This window comes from Mirounga angustirostris, unplaced genomic scaffold, assembly GCF_029215605.1.
Source record: "Mirounga angustirostris isolate CCGP_5_RB_7025 unplaced genomic scaffold, mMirAng1.0.hap1 SCAF_4, whole genome shotgun sequence".
NCBI lineage: Eukaryota > Metazoa > Chordata > Mammalia > Carnivora > Phocidae > Mirounga > Mirounga angustirostris.
Genome location: NW_026991712.1, coordinates 157,484,028 through 157,501,371, shown reverse-complemented (window position 1 = coordinate 157,501,371; position 17,344 = coordinate 157,484,028). Strand labels below are relative to the sequence as shown.

The window sequence follows — 17,344 nt, the reverse complement described above, 5'->3', positions numbered from 1 at the left end:
CTCTATCAGTCATGTAACATAATACAGCTTTAATAAATTGGTATTTTACCAAAAATAAAGTTAATCACTTAATAAAAAACATTTAATTACCTTTTCTGACATCTTAAAAATGACTAATAAAATTTCACTTTTTAATCACAGAAGCCCCCACAAAGCTTTATCTGTAATAGAAGCTAGTGTTATTATTGTTTATAGCATAAAAATAATAATTTAAATAAAATCCTTACCTTCCAACCACTGCCAGCCTCTCTATAATATGGGAAGTTATCACAAATCCACTGGTAAATCTCACTTAGAGTCATTTTCTTTTTGGGTGAGCTATTAATTGCAAATGTAATGAGGCTGGCATAACTGTATGGAGGTTTCCCATCTTTGTGCTGTTGGACTTCTTCCTGGTCCAGTGTTGTATTTGGGTCAAGGAGCGCATTCTTCTTGGAAATTCCTGTTCCATGTGCATTTTGTGTAGCATCAGATTTTTGGATGGCTGCTCTCATGGTGAGCTGTGGTAACCAGTCCATAGATGTTAGGCTGCTCTCCAGTTCAGATGTCATCCTGAAGGTAAATAGACTCCTTAGTCAGTATCAAGGAAAGAACCCCTGCTTCTCAAAATATCCAATATTCACAAATCTAGGAGTTCCAAAGTGAGGGAAAGCCTGAGTTAAATCTGGAGGAAAAAGATTGAGTATGTTAATGACCAAAACAAATATTCAAGGGCTCAACATTTCCAATCTTTTTAAATTTTTTCCTCTCCAAACACAACAAATTTGGTTTTAAAATGTTTAGATACGGAACAATACATACACACAAAGTGATCCCAATGCCAATGTTTCTAAAAAAGACTGTCACTTTAAATAGGGCAACAGGATCATAGTATGAAAAATAAGTCCGCAGTCCAGCTCTTTACTCACCAACACCACAGGCCCTTTAAAACCTTAAGATTGGCATTTCTTTTACACAAATTTTAGGGGAGTCATACAAACAAAAGAATACCTAAAGTAAAGAAGTCAGAGAAGTGACTGAGAAACAGGCACAGGAATTTGCAAGGAGGAAAGAAGGTAGAGCTGAGCAGGTGGGAGGTAGGAAAAGCAAGCAGGGTAGACAAGAATAGTAAGTAGACAAGCTAGCTGGGGGAGCTGACCGAAAAGAGGAATGCAAACTCAAGGACACTGATGAACAAGAGGAGGATAGGCAGCACCCAGGCAGTTAAAAAATAAAAAATAGGGGCACCTGGGTAGGTCAGTCATTAAGCGTCTGCCTTCGGCTCAGGTCATGATCCCAGGGTCCTGGGATCATGCCCCGCCATCAGGCTCCCTGCTCCGCGGGAAGCCTGCTTCTCCCTCTCCCACTCCCCCTGCTTGTGTTCCCTCTCTCGCTGTGTCTCTCTCTGTCAAATAAATAAAATCTTTTAAAAAATAAATAAAAATTAAAAATCCACAAAAGTCAAGGAACAAGCTTAAGAAAACTAAAGATCTGGGAGTGTAGGACAGATGAAATTAAATCATATAAATGAACAGCAAGAAGCATTAAAAACTCAGGGCAGGCTAATACAAACATCTAGTGATCTGGATTCTGTAACATATTTCTCTCCAAGGCTCAAAAATTCAGACCATTACAACCCAGAGAAAGAAAAAATAAATAAAATCTGCCAGATTAACACATTTTCTGGAGAAGGGAAAAGCTGCTTGAAGAACTGAAGATAAAAATATAGAAACAAAGCTTGACACTTCACACTGGAATTGCTAACTTTCAGCTGAGGATACAAACCTTTCTACCACGGGATCAAAGAAACAGGAATAATAGGGTAGAGAAGAATGAAAGACTTCTAAGTGATATCAAAATAACGAGAAAAAAGAAAACAAGAAACCTGAAGTACCTCAGTGAAAGAAAAAATCTGTGGCAAATAAAATCCAGTATAGGCCCTCATCCCAAATGGCTGCAAGCAAAGAGCAGCCTGGAATACGTGCTTAGGATAGGAACTTCTGGGAGGCAATACAGAACTGATAAAGAACATAGGCTCTCAAGTCAGGCAGATCAGAGTTCAAGTACTAATTCTACTAGTTACAGCTGCAGGAAATTAAAATATTAATAAATATATCTAAACTCCAGCTTTCTCTAGGGATGCCTGGGTGGCTCAGTCTGTTAAGCATCTGAGCTCGGCTCAGGGTCCTGGGATTAAGCCCTGCATCAGGCTCCTTGCTCAACAGGGAGCCTGCTTCTCCCTCTCCCTCTGCCTGCTGCTCCCCACTGCTTTTGCTCACTCGCGCACGTGCGCTCTCTGACAAATAAATAAAATCTTTTAAACAAACAAACAAGCTCCAGCTTTCTCATCTGTAAAATGAAACTAATAGTTCCTACAGTTAAAATATTACTTTGAGTGGGCACTTGGGTGGCTCAGTCAGCTAAGCATCTGACTTCAGCTCAGGTCATGATCTCAGTCAGGGTCTTGGGATGAAGCCCTCCCTGCATCAGGCTCTCTGCTCAGCAGGGAATCTGCTTCTCCCTCCGCCCCCCCCCCCCCCCGCCAGCCCCAGCATGCTCACTCTGGCGCGCTCTCAGATAATTTTTTAAAAATTAAAATATTACTTTGAGAATTAAATGTGGTAGCATATACATAGGAAAAACATCCGTTAAGTATTAGTTAATAATATTACTATAGGATTATCTGGCGAGGGTACTAATGCAGTATAAAGTAAACCAGATTAAGCAACAGCAATTATAAATCAAGAGACAGCCATGAGGATTTTATCTGCACTGCCAGTAGAGTCCTATTATCTTGCTCTTAGATCATCCACAGCTTTACCTTTTTCACTTTCTCAAATTCCCTCCATCTCTACTGCATATATTCCTCTGAAATCTGAACTTTAAGTTCTCTATACAGTACCTTCAGAGATCAAAAAACCAAAGACAAAAAACAAAACAATAAAACCCTTACCATTATGCTCTATAATCGCAGCACTGTATGAAATGCTCATTGCTAGCATGAAATAAGTTACAGGAACTTATGGAATAAAGAAAACAATGTAGGGGCGCCTGGGTGGCTCAATCGGTTAAGCAGCTGCCTTCAACTCAGGTTATGATCCCAAGGTCCTGGGATTGAGCCTGCGTGGGCTCCATGCTCGGCAGGGAACCTGCTTCTCTCTCTCTCCCCCGCCCCACCTCTGCCCTTCCCCCCACTCATGTTTTCTCTCTCTCAAATAAAATATTTTTTTAAAAAAAATTAAAGAAAACAATGTAATTTAGACATCACAGGTTGTCAAATGAGTTGGGCAAAGTACGCTAGAGAACAGAAACCAATCACTTCAATTTAAAGATGAAAAACTAAGGTCTACTGAAGTTAAAGACTTGCCCAAATTCACAAAGGTAGTTAACAGTAGAAGTAAAACCAGAGCCCAGGTCTCCCAATGCTCAATCCAGTAGTTTTTCTACCATACCTCATCTGTAAAATGAGCATAATAGTACCTACCCTCACTGATGAAAAGTACTGAGAACAGTGACTGGCAAATAGTAAGCATTCAAAAAATGTTAGCTACTGGTGGTAGTTATGCTAATAGTAGTTGCTGCTATTATTATTCATATTTCATTCTATAAACATTGGCAATTATTATACCATACTGTCATTCTATTTGCCTCAATTAAGGCTCCACTAGGTAGCTTTATTTTGTTCAAATTCCCAAAGGAGTCAGTCGCATATATTTTCAAAGTTAATATAAATGCACGTTCCAAACTGGAATATAATTGATACTGCAGATGCCCCCTACTGAGAACCATCTTTAACTTCTGTTTCCTTCCACCAGTGCCACTAATTGAGACTATAAGAGCCTCAGAAATATAATGTAAACATATAGTAAGTACTTAATACATGTTATAACAGTTAAGAATTTATAATTACACATGTACAGGGCTATTAGAGTAAAAGTTTGTACACACACACACACGAAGTATGATAAAATTCCTGTCCTCCAGGAAACTGTAGTCCAATTAAGAAGGTCAAACATAAAGAAGAACTGAAGAAAGGAAGGCTGAGCTCTGGGTGCTGCTAACAGTACAAAAACAGAGAGGACAACATGGACTACAGCCCTCAGAGGCAGAGAAGGAAGAACTTCAGCTAAGATTTGAAGAAAGTAAAGATCTCAACAGGCTAGAAAGAAAATGGTCCCTAGTTATCAAAGACACCAGGAGTAAGAATCACTCCACTGCTGTGCTTATCTTCATCAGTTCTGCTAGATCAAATCTGAACTATAAAATATCTATCTTAAATTTAAACTCTGAAAAAGTGGGGCTTCTGTTTGCAATTTATTAAATTTTATGTATTCTTGGTAGTAAGGTAAAAAGTGCTTCCATTGTTGGTGTGTCACCTGGTTGCCACAGCGGTTCTCCATTAAGCACGAAGAACACAAAAAATGACCATTAGGTATGACCAGATCATCAGTAACTTTAGAAAGAAACCTCTTAATGGAATGGTGATGACAGAAGTCCGCTTGTATAAGAGAACAGATGGTGGTAAATTTAAGAACAGCATGGGAGGCTCTGAGGAATCTAGTTATGGAAATCTGGTTAAGAAATGTCAGGCCCTCATTACCTCACCTCATTCCAAAAGCTTCCTAGCTGGCCTCCTAGAGTCTGATTTCTTACCACTCCTCTCTGCTAATCACCTCCAGAGTCCATGCATACACTCCCAAGAGAAATCTATCAGCACTGTTTTCATGTCATTGTGCCCGAAAACTTTCAAGGGTTCCCTTTTTCCTATTATACTAAATCTAAACTCATTTTCAACTACTGTAGTTTTTATTAATCTTTTATTAATCCTTCTCTAAATTCCTGGAGCAATTATAACCTCAATTTGGCATTTACCATGCTGTTTCATATGTATAATTGCATCATATGCCTAAGCTTACTACCCTCTCCCCCCCTCCCCAGTGAGAACAGTGACCATACAACTAATACTTCAGATGCTACCTAACACCACACCAGGTACATGTTATCTGAAAAATAACATAGTATTTGGATTAAAAACATTCCTTTCTGAAATGTCTTTCCCATCTAACACTGCCTAGCTGGCTTCTACTTTTTTTCAAGACTCAAACCAAACACTTCCCCCTCCAGAAAGCCTTGTCAATCCACTCTTATCTTCCATCTCCTAAAGTGAACTAGATCTTACTCCCATAGTAATATGTCAACACCTCTCTATCCCAGGACTTATACAAGATTATAACTATATCTATCTCCCCAGAGACCATGAGCTCTTTGGAAGAAGAAACTTTCTTACTCTTTTCTCTCTCTCCAATCCCTAAGAATATAATAAGTGAAGGGTCAAGAAATAATGGTTAAATGATTGAAACAGTTACTAGCCAATGAAGGTGTGGGTGTGATTCTTCCCAAACAAGTGAAACCATACACACTGACAAGCTAAAAGGAAGAGGCAAAAGAAAAAAGGAATCAATAGCATGAGGTAAGGATAATCACAGGACTGAAGTCATTTATGAATTGGAAAAAAGTATGACTCAGACTGACAAGTAGCACTAAACAGGAACAGAGACAGTTCCGGAATAGCAGAGAAAAATGGGAAGATAGAAGCAAAGATAAAAAGATAATGTTACTTATGGGAGAAAGCAGGGCATGGAAAACTCATGTCTTAAATCTATGATGATATTTATTGCTAAAAAAAAAGTTTCATGACGAATCTTCTCTACATAACATGAAAATGTAAACAGTATCAAGATATAAAAACTCAACATTAAGCCATGAGATGGGGAGAGGGGTGGGGGTTCTAATCCCACTTTATGCCACTAATAGGATCCCAAATAAGCTTTCTAGGTACTTTAACATATTGCTTGGCCTCCCTCTGCAACCTCCCTAATTCCCAACAAGTAACTAAGGATTACTCAGAAAGTCTTCAAGTTTTCAACAGTGTTATCAAAAAAGGGGGAAATGGGTAGAGATACTGCTGGCTTCCTAAATAAAGGTAAGAAGAAGACATCAAGGAAAATAAGAATAATGAGGATAATGATGTCGTGACCTAGATATTCCTGAATCCTCTCACTCTATTCCTGGCACTTGGCATTTCATCTTAAAAGACTTAAGAAAAATCACAAGAAAGAGTCATCATAAGACTCATAAGAAAAACTGAGCAACTAAAAACTCAAAAAGAAATCCTTATAATTACCACAGCAGTAATTCTGATCATATGCATCTCAAGGAATACACACACACACACACACACACACACACTTGTTTTTTGAGAGGGAGGGGGGAAGAGCAGGGAGAGAGAAGAATCTTAGGCAGGCTCCATGCCCAGTGCGAGACTGCCCAGTGTGAGACCGATGCGGGGCTCCATCTCACATGACCTGAGCCAAAACAAAGAGCTGGACGCTTAACCAACTGAGCCACCCAAGCGCCCCTATATATATACTTTTTTAAATATATAACTCCTGTTACAGAATCTTACCACCCAAGGCAACCAGAAGTAAGGTCTATGGCAGAAACCATTCAGTGCCACCTAACATGTTTTTATCTTCCTCCTGAGGAATACAATCTCAATTTCATTCTGGATGGCATTGTGCCTCCTGCCATTCCTGCTCTCTGAAGACACAATAGCTACTGCTCCAGTGTCATCTTTGATCATAAGGTGATCTTTGAAAGTGCCATACACTGAGGATATAGGAGCAAAGAGAAGGAATCTGGGTCCCTGAGTTCTTTGTCAAATTGTGAAGCTGACATCTGAGCCCTGAACTGCCTACCTTCCAGACTTAAGTTTACCGTAAAAAGATACCACCAGTGGATGAATGCAATTCTTAACAAACATGAAATCTGGGATAAGGAAGTGGGGGATACAAGTAAGAGAACCTAAAATAAAACACTCTTAAAGGAGGAGTTGATGAGGCAAACATTAACTCCGATATTGCAGGTTGGAAAACTGGTGACCTTCTTAAAGAGTGACAAAGGATTTGGTCAAATTTGGCCATCTACAGAAGTTAGAGAACAAACCATATGCCAACTAAGGCTACGGCAAGGAGAGAAATATAGACAAAATTTAGAATGTTGGCATGCGTTGGCTTCTTCTTGTCACTTAAAACAAAATCCTGAGAGAGAAATAAACTTCGATTACAGTTGCAAGTAGAGAGGGAAAAAAATGCAGATTTGCTAAGGGAGGTTAACTCCCTGCCTATGGCCTGCAATTTAAGCTAAGAGTCCTATAATTTAAAGCCTTGCATAGCTGAAAAAACACCAACTGCTTCTGAAGTAGCAAACTGAAATAACTGAATGGTAGCTGCAAAACTGCAGCCTTGGCAGTAGAGAAGACTGGTATCTTGCCACACAAAAGCAATGTCATAAGGGTGCTGTCTTTCCACCCATGATTTCCACCATTGTTTCAAATGGCCTCATCAGAACCATCTTTCCCTCAGAAGCCAGAAGACGTCAATGAACTTGGATGGGGAAAAAAAGACTCTTCATTTCCACTAACTTGTAACTGAAATTTAGCATTTCCTTTAATTATGAAATTAGACAACAAATCATAGCAGCATTAACAGTACTTGTGACCTTGCCACCAATAAAAATCACAAATGCATTCTCACGTGCAAATGTTGCAGAATCTCAACTTTTAATTTAAACTTAACTACTTAGGGGCGCCTGGGTGGCTCAGTCATTAAGCATCTGCCTTCAGCTCAGGTCATGATCCCAGGGTCCTGGGATCGAGCCCCGCATCGGACTCCTTGCTTAGAGGGAAGCCTGTTCTCCCTCTCCCTCTGCCTCTGCCCCTGCTTGTGTTCCCTCTCTCGCTGTGTCTCTCTCTGTCAAATAAATAAAATCTTTAAAAAAATAAAAATTAAAAAAAAATAAACTACTTAAAAATTATGCTAGTATATTAGACTTGCCACTAGATCTCTCATTTAATATGTTAAAAGCACACATTACTATGTTTCAAAGTTAGTATTTTGCTAACCATATTTCAATATAATTGGTTTCCTTTGTAATCCCAAGTACTTTATTTTGTGAATTCTGAGACATTCTGAGATGGATCCACAGGTTTCACTAGACTGTTGAAGGGGTTCCATGGCACCAAAACAAGACTGGAAATTCCTGCGGTAAACGGAGCACAAAGGGCACAGTCTTCACATTGAAAAATTCTGTCTGGGCAGGTGTTATGGATCAAAGCAGCAAAAAGTCCAGAAACTAAGTATTTTAAGCTAATTGTATGGGAAGTTGGGGGAGACAAAGAGACCAGACTGCAAAAGCCTCTTAAGTTTCCAAAATAATACCCAAGCTCATCAACAAGAAGTGAGCTATAAAAGCTGTACATTTCCCAGAAAGGGCATCTTCACTAATATCCATCTCAGATGTGGTCATGGAAGATAATGGACAAGGTAGGATCTTTCAGAAGGCATAGGAGACAATGGAGGCCCTACCAAAGAGCAAAATCAAGGAACTTACTACACTGTCAAGGAGTCACTGTCACTTCTACCCAGTAAGATTTTATGATGCACTAATGACTACTGAGTGTTTCCCATTATCCCCTTTTCTGAATAATACCTTTTATTGCTGTTATCCTAATCATTCTCCACCACTACATATTAGGTAGAATGTAAATAACTCATCTGGTTTATAGATCTTTGATCCACAAGAAGCCACACCAGGATCTGATGAAAGAGACTGTACCTAAAGAGCTTAGATTTTCAGCTAATTATAGTAACTGGATGAAACTCTGGGTTGTCTCTCTTGAGAAAAGAGCAAGTAAGTTCAATACATAGAAGAAAGAGCGCATGTGAATATTTGTGTACCCATAGGGGCAAATTGTGGTGGAAACCTAAAAAAGAAAATAATCTACTACAGATTGACTCTATATTTTATAAGCATAGGACATAAAATTTTAACTTATAAATGAGGTAATAATTTAAGCTATTTCCAAGCAAAAGCAGCTGGTGTTACTTTAGTTTTCATATACCAGCAAAATCAAAGTTTCTACTCTTAGTTCAATTTCAGCAAAATTAACAGCGTCCTACATTGGAAAAGGTATGACTTAGTAATTAAGAACACCAGGCTGCTGAGCAAGTCTGCCTGGATTAGAATCTAAACTCTTCCACTTTAAGCTATGTGACCTTACACAAGTAAATTAACCTTTTATGTCTCAGTTCCCTCATTTGTAAGATGAAGATAAAGATAGTACCCAACCCAAAGGATTGCTGTGAGGATTAAATGAGTTAATGCATACAAAGCACTAAGAATAGTTTCTAACACACAGTCAGTAATTTTATTACCAAATGCATACTCTTCAGAACTTTCTAAATTTTATTTCATTTTTTAAAAAGATTTTAAGTAATCTCTACACCCAATGTGTGGCTCAAACTCAACCAAGATCAAGAGTTGCACACTCTACCAAATGAGCCAGCCAGGCACCCCAGAATTTTCCAAATTTTAAATGGTTGTCACTCTTACTCAGTGGTTTTAGACTTACATGTCCTAAATGATACAATAATCATTTAGCAGCCTCAATGGAAATGAGCCCCTCATATTTACTCTAAAGTGACCCAGAAAGTATTAGGTTTTAAAATTTTGTTTGTAGACTATATATGAGAATTGAGAACATACTTTTCCCCATAGAAATAAGATGATATGATGATTCCTGAAGCAGCCCACAAAATCCTATTATTCCATAAAGGAATTCCAAGTCAACAGTTCTTGAGTATAAAAGCCCCAGTCAGATATCTTGCAGCAGAGAGACAAAGGAGTAACAAGGAAAAAAAAGAAATCAGCTTTTCCATTTTCCTGGTGCAAGACCAGCTTAATCCTGACAAAATTTCAATATGGTTTATATCTGGCATACTTCTAACTACTTTCTATACTTTGGTTCTCCCATCTCACATGCCCTAAGCCTCTAATATTGGCATTATAAACTCCAAAATTACTTGCTCTTCTCTTCCAGTAAAAACTCCCAGCTTTTCAAAACAGTTGATCTCTGCTCCATTTAGGTGAAAAATGGACAGTATCAAACTAATCTCCACCAAGATACTTCCTATAAGTAATGACCTTTTTAAAAAATAAGCGGAAAAATCCTCACTGGTTTGAAGTGAAAATACAGGTGGAAGAATCATAATTTAGGAGAAGGAATCCAATAAACAAATAGTAGGTCACTCTTCAAAACTCTTGACTTTCACAACTTCTCTTCCCCCTTAAAATTCCAAGAATATTCACAACACAGCTAATGCAAAAATCCGGGAGATTTGGGCGCCTGAGTGGCTCAGTTGGTTAAGTGACTGCCTTCAGCTCAGGTCATGATCCTGGAGTCCCGGGATCGAGTCCCGCATCGGGCTCCCTGCTCAGCAGGGAGTCTGCTTCTCCCTCTGACCCTCCCCCCTCTCATGCTCTCTCTGTCTCTATCTCATTCTCTCTCTCAAATAAATAAATAAAATCTTAAAAAAAAAAAAAATCCGGGAGATTTAGTGATACAAGTGTCATTTGTAAAACTGTTGTGATTTCAGAGCTATTTATCATAAAATCAGAGATGAAAAAGAACCTCATTCGGTCATTTCTTAAAGTCCTGGTATTACCTATTTTGGAGACTAACAATATTCTTTTTTTTTTTTTTTAATTTTATTTATTTGAAAGAGAGAGAATGAGAGAGAGCGAGAGAGAGCACATGAGAGGGGGGAGGGTCAGAGGGAGAAGCAGACTCCCTGCTGAGCAGGGAGCCTGACGTGGGACTCAATCCTGGGACTCCAGGATCATGACCTGAGCCGAAGGCAGCCACTTAACCAACTGAGCCACCCAGGCACCCCGAGACTAACAATATTCTTTAAGATCTCCAAGGGAGGGGCGCCTGGGTGGCTCAGTCGTTAAGCGTCTGCCTTCGGCTCAGGTCATGATCCCAGAGTCCCGGGATCGAGCCCCACATCGGGCTCCCTGCTCGGCGGGAAGCCTGCTTCTCCCTCTCCCACTTCCCCTTGCTTGTGTTCCCTCTCTCACTGTGTCTCTCTCTGTCCTATAAATAAATAAATAAAATCTTTAAAAAAAAAAAAAAAAAGATCTCCAAGGGAAGAAAAGTTCACAACTTAATCTGTTCTAAGGTATGTTACTCTAAGGTATGCATTTTGTTTGTTTGGTTGGTTGGTTTTTTTAAAGGTTTAACTGGCTAGGGGCGCCTAGCTGGCTCAGTTGGTAGAGCACGCAACTCTTGATCTTGGGGTCATGAGTTTGAGCCCCATGGTGGGCACAGAGATTACTTTAAAAATAAATAATTTTTTTAAAAAATTAAAAGTTTTAACTGGCTAATCTGTATCTCCCTTGCTACGGAGAAGAAAATTTCTTTAAATTCTCTCTTGGAAAATGAGAACTGGTCAGAGTTCTATTCATAATGATGCTTCACATATTTTACAATTTTTTTTTTTTTTTTTTTTTTGCGAGAGAGAGAATGAGAGAGAGCACGAGAGGGAGGAGGGTCAGAGGGAGAAGCAGACTCCCTGCTGAGCAGGGAGCCCGATGTGGGACTCGATCCAGGGACTCCAGGATCATGACCTGAGCCAAAAGCAGTCGCTTAACCAACTGAGCCACCCAGGCGCCCACATATTTTACAATATTAACACAACTTTTTGTGTTCCCTTTTCTCTAAGTTTTAAAGTCCAGAACTTCTCCAACAGGATCTGAATTTGGAACCCTAATATATTTATTGCTCTTCTCTAGATTCTCTCCAAATTACTCCACATATAATCTTAAATTCATAAAACTATATTCTAAATTCAGACAAGTCATACTCATAGTTAGAACTCCATTCAGGGTACAAATTTAGGGATCATGTAGCCAAAAGATATTTTCACACTATATGTGTGATTCTCATCTTAGGTGTCTTTTGCTCCACAATGTAGGAAGGAAATATAAACATTTTTGGACATTAACCACTCAACTATATTCTGTCATCAAGTAAATACTGTATTTTGCATTTAAATCTCACCTACTGGAATCTGAGTAGTTGGAAAGGCTGATGAACACTAGTCCCTTTAACACAAGAACACTCAAAGCCATCTTTGTAGCTGTTATTTAAAAAAAAACACACACAGGGGCACCTGGGTGGCTCAGACAGTTAAGCATTTGACTCTTGATTCTGGCTCAGAGTCCTAGGATCGATTCCCGTATTGGGCTCTGTGCTACTGAGCTTTGAGCCTGCTTAGGATTCTCCCTCTGCCCCTCCCCTGCTCAGGTGCGCCCTGTGCGTGCACTCGCTCTCTCTTTAAAAAAAAAGGAAAAAAAAAGTTAAAAACCCTGGGGCGCCCATGTAGCTTGGTGGGTTAACTGTCTACCTTCGGCTCAGGTCATGATCCCAGGGTTCTGGGATCAAGCGCCATGTCAGGCTCCCTGCTCTGCGGGGAATCTGCTTCTCCCTCTCCCCTTGCCTCTCCCCCGATTGTGCTTTCTCTCTGGCTTGCTCTCTCTCAAATAAATAAATAAAATCCTTAAAAAAAAAAAAAAGTTAAAAACCCAGACAGAACCTGCTATTAACACTCCTTATACTTAGTTTAAAATATGTATATATATAATGTCCATATAATAAAAGTCCTCTGAGTAACACATATCCACTGGTTCATCCTATCTCATTAAAGTGTTTATCCTAACCTCTCTACAACCATACTGCTTTAGCTCACTATACATTATACCAGTAGTAGGGCATCAGTGCTGGCAGAGGCTAACATCGCGGAAGGTAATCCTGTCTTACCTTTTAGGGTTAACTATGATGCACAGAAAATGCTAAACAGCTTAAACTTCTACATGTGATGTCTAGGATTCAGTTGTCCTCAAAGTGTGGTCCAGACACCCTTTCAGGGAATCTGAAGGGTCAAAACAATTTTCACAGTAAGATGTTATCTGCCTTTTCCACTCTCATCCTCTGATAAACGTACAGTGGAACTTTTCACATGCTATGTGATGGGTGTTATCACATCAGACTGAATGCAGAGGCAGAGATGAGAATCCAACTGTCTCTATTAAATGTTTTAAAAAAATTTGCAGAAGTTGGGACGCCTGGGTGGCTCAGTTGGTTAAGCATCTGCCTTCAGCTCAGGTCATGATCTCAGGGTCCTCGGATCGAGTCCTGCATCAGGGTCCTTGCTCAGAGTGGAGCCTGCTTCTCCCTCTCGCACTCCCCCTGCTTGTGTTCCCTCTCTCGCTGTGTCTCTCTGTCAAATAAATGAATAAAATCTTTAAAAAAAAAAAAAAATCTAAATGAACAGACCTTCTGTTCTAAGAGCATATCAATCATTATCAGCTTACATAATACATCAATACTGATTATCATTCCATGATGTGAAAGGGTCTGAAAAGGACTAACTTCCACAGAAATCCCAGTGCTATTTAGGGTAGAATGTTTACTAGTCATCTATAAAAAGCTGTGCAGCTTAAACTTAGTAGACCCTAAGGGAGTCTCTCTGCCTAGAGACTTATCCTGCTTGTTCTATCGGTTCCTAAAGACCCCACATTTTTGTGTTTTTTTGTTTGTTTGTTTCTTGTCATCATCACTTCAAAGTTTCTCAGCTTTGCTGTCTTTAACACAGACTTTATCCTTTTTCTTCTCATCAAGCATAGCAACTCCTTCCATAAATCGTCACAATCTTTTCTTAATGGAACAACCTATTTCCTCCCATGTGCTCAAGTTCTTTACCATCGTCTAAAAATTTACTTGGCAATTTGTAAATATGAATTTTTCTTTACCTCAACTTTCAACCCACCACTAAGCAGATACTTGATTATCAGGTTCTTTTCTCAACTTGAAGAGAACAGAGTACTTATGACTACCAGATTTCAAGACTTACTGTAAAACTACCATAACCAAGACAAGTGGTTTTAGTAAAAGGACAGACATATAAATCAACAGAACAGGGTCCAAAAATGGATCCACCCATATATGGCCAACTTATTATTATTATTATTGAAGTATAGTTGACATACAATGTTATACTAGTTTCAGGTGTACAACATATTGATTCCACAATTCTATGTTACTCAGTGCTCAATACAGTAAGTACAGTCACCAGTAATAACGTTACTACAATATTACTGACTATATTTCCTATACTATACTTTTCATCTCCATGACTTAATTTATTTTATAACTGGAATTCTATACCTCTTAATCCCTTTCACTTATTTTACTGGTCAACTGATTTTTGATAAAGGTGCCAAGACAAGTTACGAAAGACTTTTCAAAAAATAATGCTGAAACAACTGGTTATCTGTATGAGAAAAACATAAACAATGTCCCTTATGTCACATCATACACAAAAACCTGCAAAGTGAGTTACAGAAAGTAAAAGTTAAAACTATAAGACATCTAGAAAAAATCATGAGAGAAAATCTTTTTAACATTTAATTAAGCAAATATTTCCCAGATAGGACATGAAAAAAAAATCACAATTCATAGAAGAAAACAATTGGTTAAGTTGGACTTTATCAAAATTAAAAGCTTCTGTTCTTCAAAAGACACCACTAGGAAAATGAAAAGACAAGCCACAGACCGGAAGAAAATGCAAAGCATGTATCTTAAGAAGGATTTGTATCTCAAGTCCTTTGTATTCTCAAAACTTAATAATAAAAAACACTCAATTTTTTTAAATGGGCAAAAGATCTGAACAGATACCTCAACAAGAAGATATATAATGGCGAAGAAGCACATGAAAAGATGCTCAAGATCATTAGTCATTAAAAAATCACAAATTAAAATTATACTGGGGTATCACTACATACCTATTAGAACTGTACCCAGTGTTGCCAAAAATATGGAGCAACTAGAACTCTCACACACTGCTAATGGGAATGTAAAATGGTACATCACTTTCAAAAACAGTTTGACAGTTTAAGAAGTTAAACCTTAATTAACCTACCATATGATCCAATTATTTCATTCCCAAGTATTCACCCAAAATATATCGTATGTCCACACAAAGACATACATATAAATGTTCACCACAGTAAGTACAGTCACCGGTAATAACATTACTACAATATTACTGACTATATTTCCTATACTATATTTAAAATAGCATTTTTACTTGTAATAGCTAAAACTGGAGAACAATCCAAATACGCACCAACAGGTAAATGTTGTTGCACACATAACCAATGAACCAAAAAGGTATGAACTATTGATGCATGTAGTGACACCGGTGAATCTCAAGGTAATTATGCTAAATGAAAGAAGCCAAACAAATAAAAGGATAATACTATACAGTTCCAGTTCTATACAACTTGAGAAAATGCAAACATACATTTAGGGACAGAAAAGCAGATCAGTTGCTATCTTGCAGAAAGTGACAAGAGGGCACACAGCAACACCAGGAAACTTTTGAGAATGACGGATATATTGTGATTGTAATTTTATGGGGGGGGGCTTATCAAATCATACTATATCAATTACATCTCAATAAAGGTGTTTTTTAAAACTGTTTTAAATATGTATGTGTGTGTGTGCGCAATCTGGAGTAGTTAGGATTTCTCAGCTAAGACACAAAAAGAAAAAAGAAATTGGAAGGAAAAAATTTAAAACTTTTTTGCTCTAACAAAAAACTTGCATCCAGAATATTTAAAGAACTCTAACAATGCAATAAGATGACACTACCCAGTTTTAAAATGTGCAAGATTTGAATAAAGACATACAAGTAGTCAATAAGCACATGAAAAGATGTACACCATTAGTCAACAGGAAAAGACAAATTAAAATCACAATGAGATACCACTATATACCCATTAAAATGTTTAAATCAATTTGAAAACCAGTAGTATCTTCCTTTATGAATTTAAACTCCATAGGTTTTATCTTGATATCAATAACAAAAATAACTACATTTGTGCTGTAAGGTAAAGCATGGATGATTATCCCCATTTTATACGGCTTCCAATCCAGTGATCCTCTGATTACATTGCATGGGCTTCTTGGGGTTTTATTTTTTTAATTATCTATAGGCCTACCTGTAATAAAGAAGCACTATCTTTTTCTCAGACTCTACCTATTCAAATAGTCTCATCTTTCCGTAACTTCCAATTGTGCTTTTTTACATAGCTATCACTTTCCAAATTCCAAATATACATAGGGGGACTGTAGAAAGAGTGTTAACTTTGAAGAAAGCGGTTCCTATGCTTAAAATCTCCATTCGGGAGCGCCTGGGTGGCTCAGACGGTTAAGCGTCTGCCTTCGGCTCAGGTCATGATCCCAGGGTCCTGGGATCGAGCCCCACATCGGGCTCCTGACTCAGCGGGGAGTCTGCTTCTTCCTCTCCCTCCGCCTCTCGCACCGCTCATGCTCTCTCTCTGTGTCTCAAATGAATAAATAAAATCTTTAAAAAAAAAAAAATCTCCATTCAGCACCATAACCTTCAACAGGGACCTGTCCGTAAGCACCTATCCTTCAGGCTCTCAAGTAAGCATCATTATGGGGCAAAATAATTTTTCTGTTGTCCTTTTCTTTTGTTGTTTCTAGGAGAATCTTGAATGCTAGTAAGCACATAATGAGTACATATTCAATATGTATCTGTCAAACTAAACAAAACTGGAACTCTTAGTCCAATTCCAAATCTACAACTCCAAAAGGAAGGTGAGAATCAAATCTCCCATTCACTACCCATATGACTATAAGGAAAGGGTCTGAATCCTAAAAAATATCCTCTCTTGAAATCCTAACTCTTTTCACCCAACACTGGATACATGCTGCTTTGTATCAGACACTTCCTGTAGTATTTTGCCTAGCTCACCGTGCCCTATCACTGAGTTGTCTCCATCCCCAGGGCCCTGAAAGTCTTACCTATACCATAGCTATATGAGTACTACAACAAATTAAAGGATGAGAACCAGGGCTGACACCTGACCTAAGTTGTTCACCTGAATTTTCTTCCTTAGGAATTCAGAATTAGGACTGAAATGGTTTGGTTTGGTCTCCTGAATAAAGAAACTATGAACTTGAGAGGTACGGGATGCCCATATGCCAGAAAGGTAAAGAAAGCTGGTTTGTAGAAATGAAGAAATAAATTACAATCAGAGAAAAGCAACAAAGAAGAAAGTATACTGCCTAGGTTCCTAAGAACCTGGGTTCTATCCCCTCAAGAGATCCAGCTATCCCTCAGTTCTGTGAAATACCCCAGTATTCTCCACAAATAAAATCCCTTTGTTTTGTTTGATATATCCAGTGCTGGTTTCCTTTACTTGCAGCCAAGCAAAGCTTGACTAAAATAAGTTTACTAAGTCAAATCATAACACTTTATTTTTCAGTATTATTTTATACCTTAAACACTGTTGACAGGTACAGATTTTATATTTAACTCCTCTTTTACTTTACCAATATACCCAGTGATGCTTTTTATTCCCTATTACCTCT

General features: G+C 38.4%; 1 protein-coding gene across 7 annotated transcripts in view; it reads right to left on the bottom strand.

Annotated features, from left to right (window-relative positions):
* FOXJ3 (forkhead box J3) overlaps window positions 1-17,344 on the bottom strand; it is a 145,913-nt gene that overhangs the window by 103,022 nt on the left and 25,547 nt on the right. For 5 of the 7 annotated variants that reach the window (XM_054512936.2, XM_045897942.2, XM_045897947.2 and 2 more), the window contains one exon: window positions 228-552. In XM_054512936.2, the coding sequence (XP_054368911.1) occupies window positions 228-552 (325 nt within the window). Of the gene's footprint in view, window positions 1-227; window positions 665-12,700; window positions 14,063-17,344 lie in introns of those variants that run through there. The other 2 variants (XM_045897946.3, XM_045897944.3) reach the window with 2 other exon arrangements.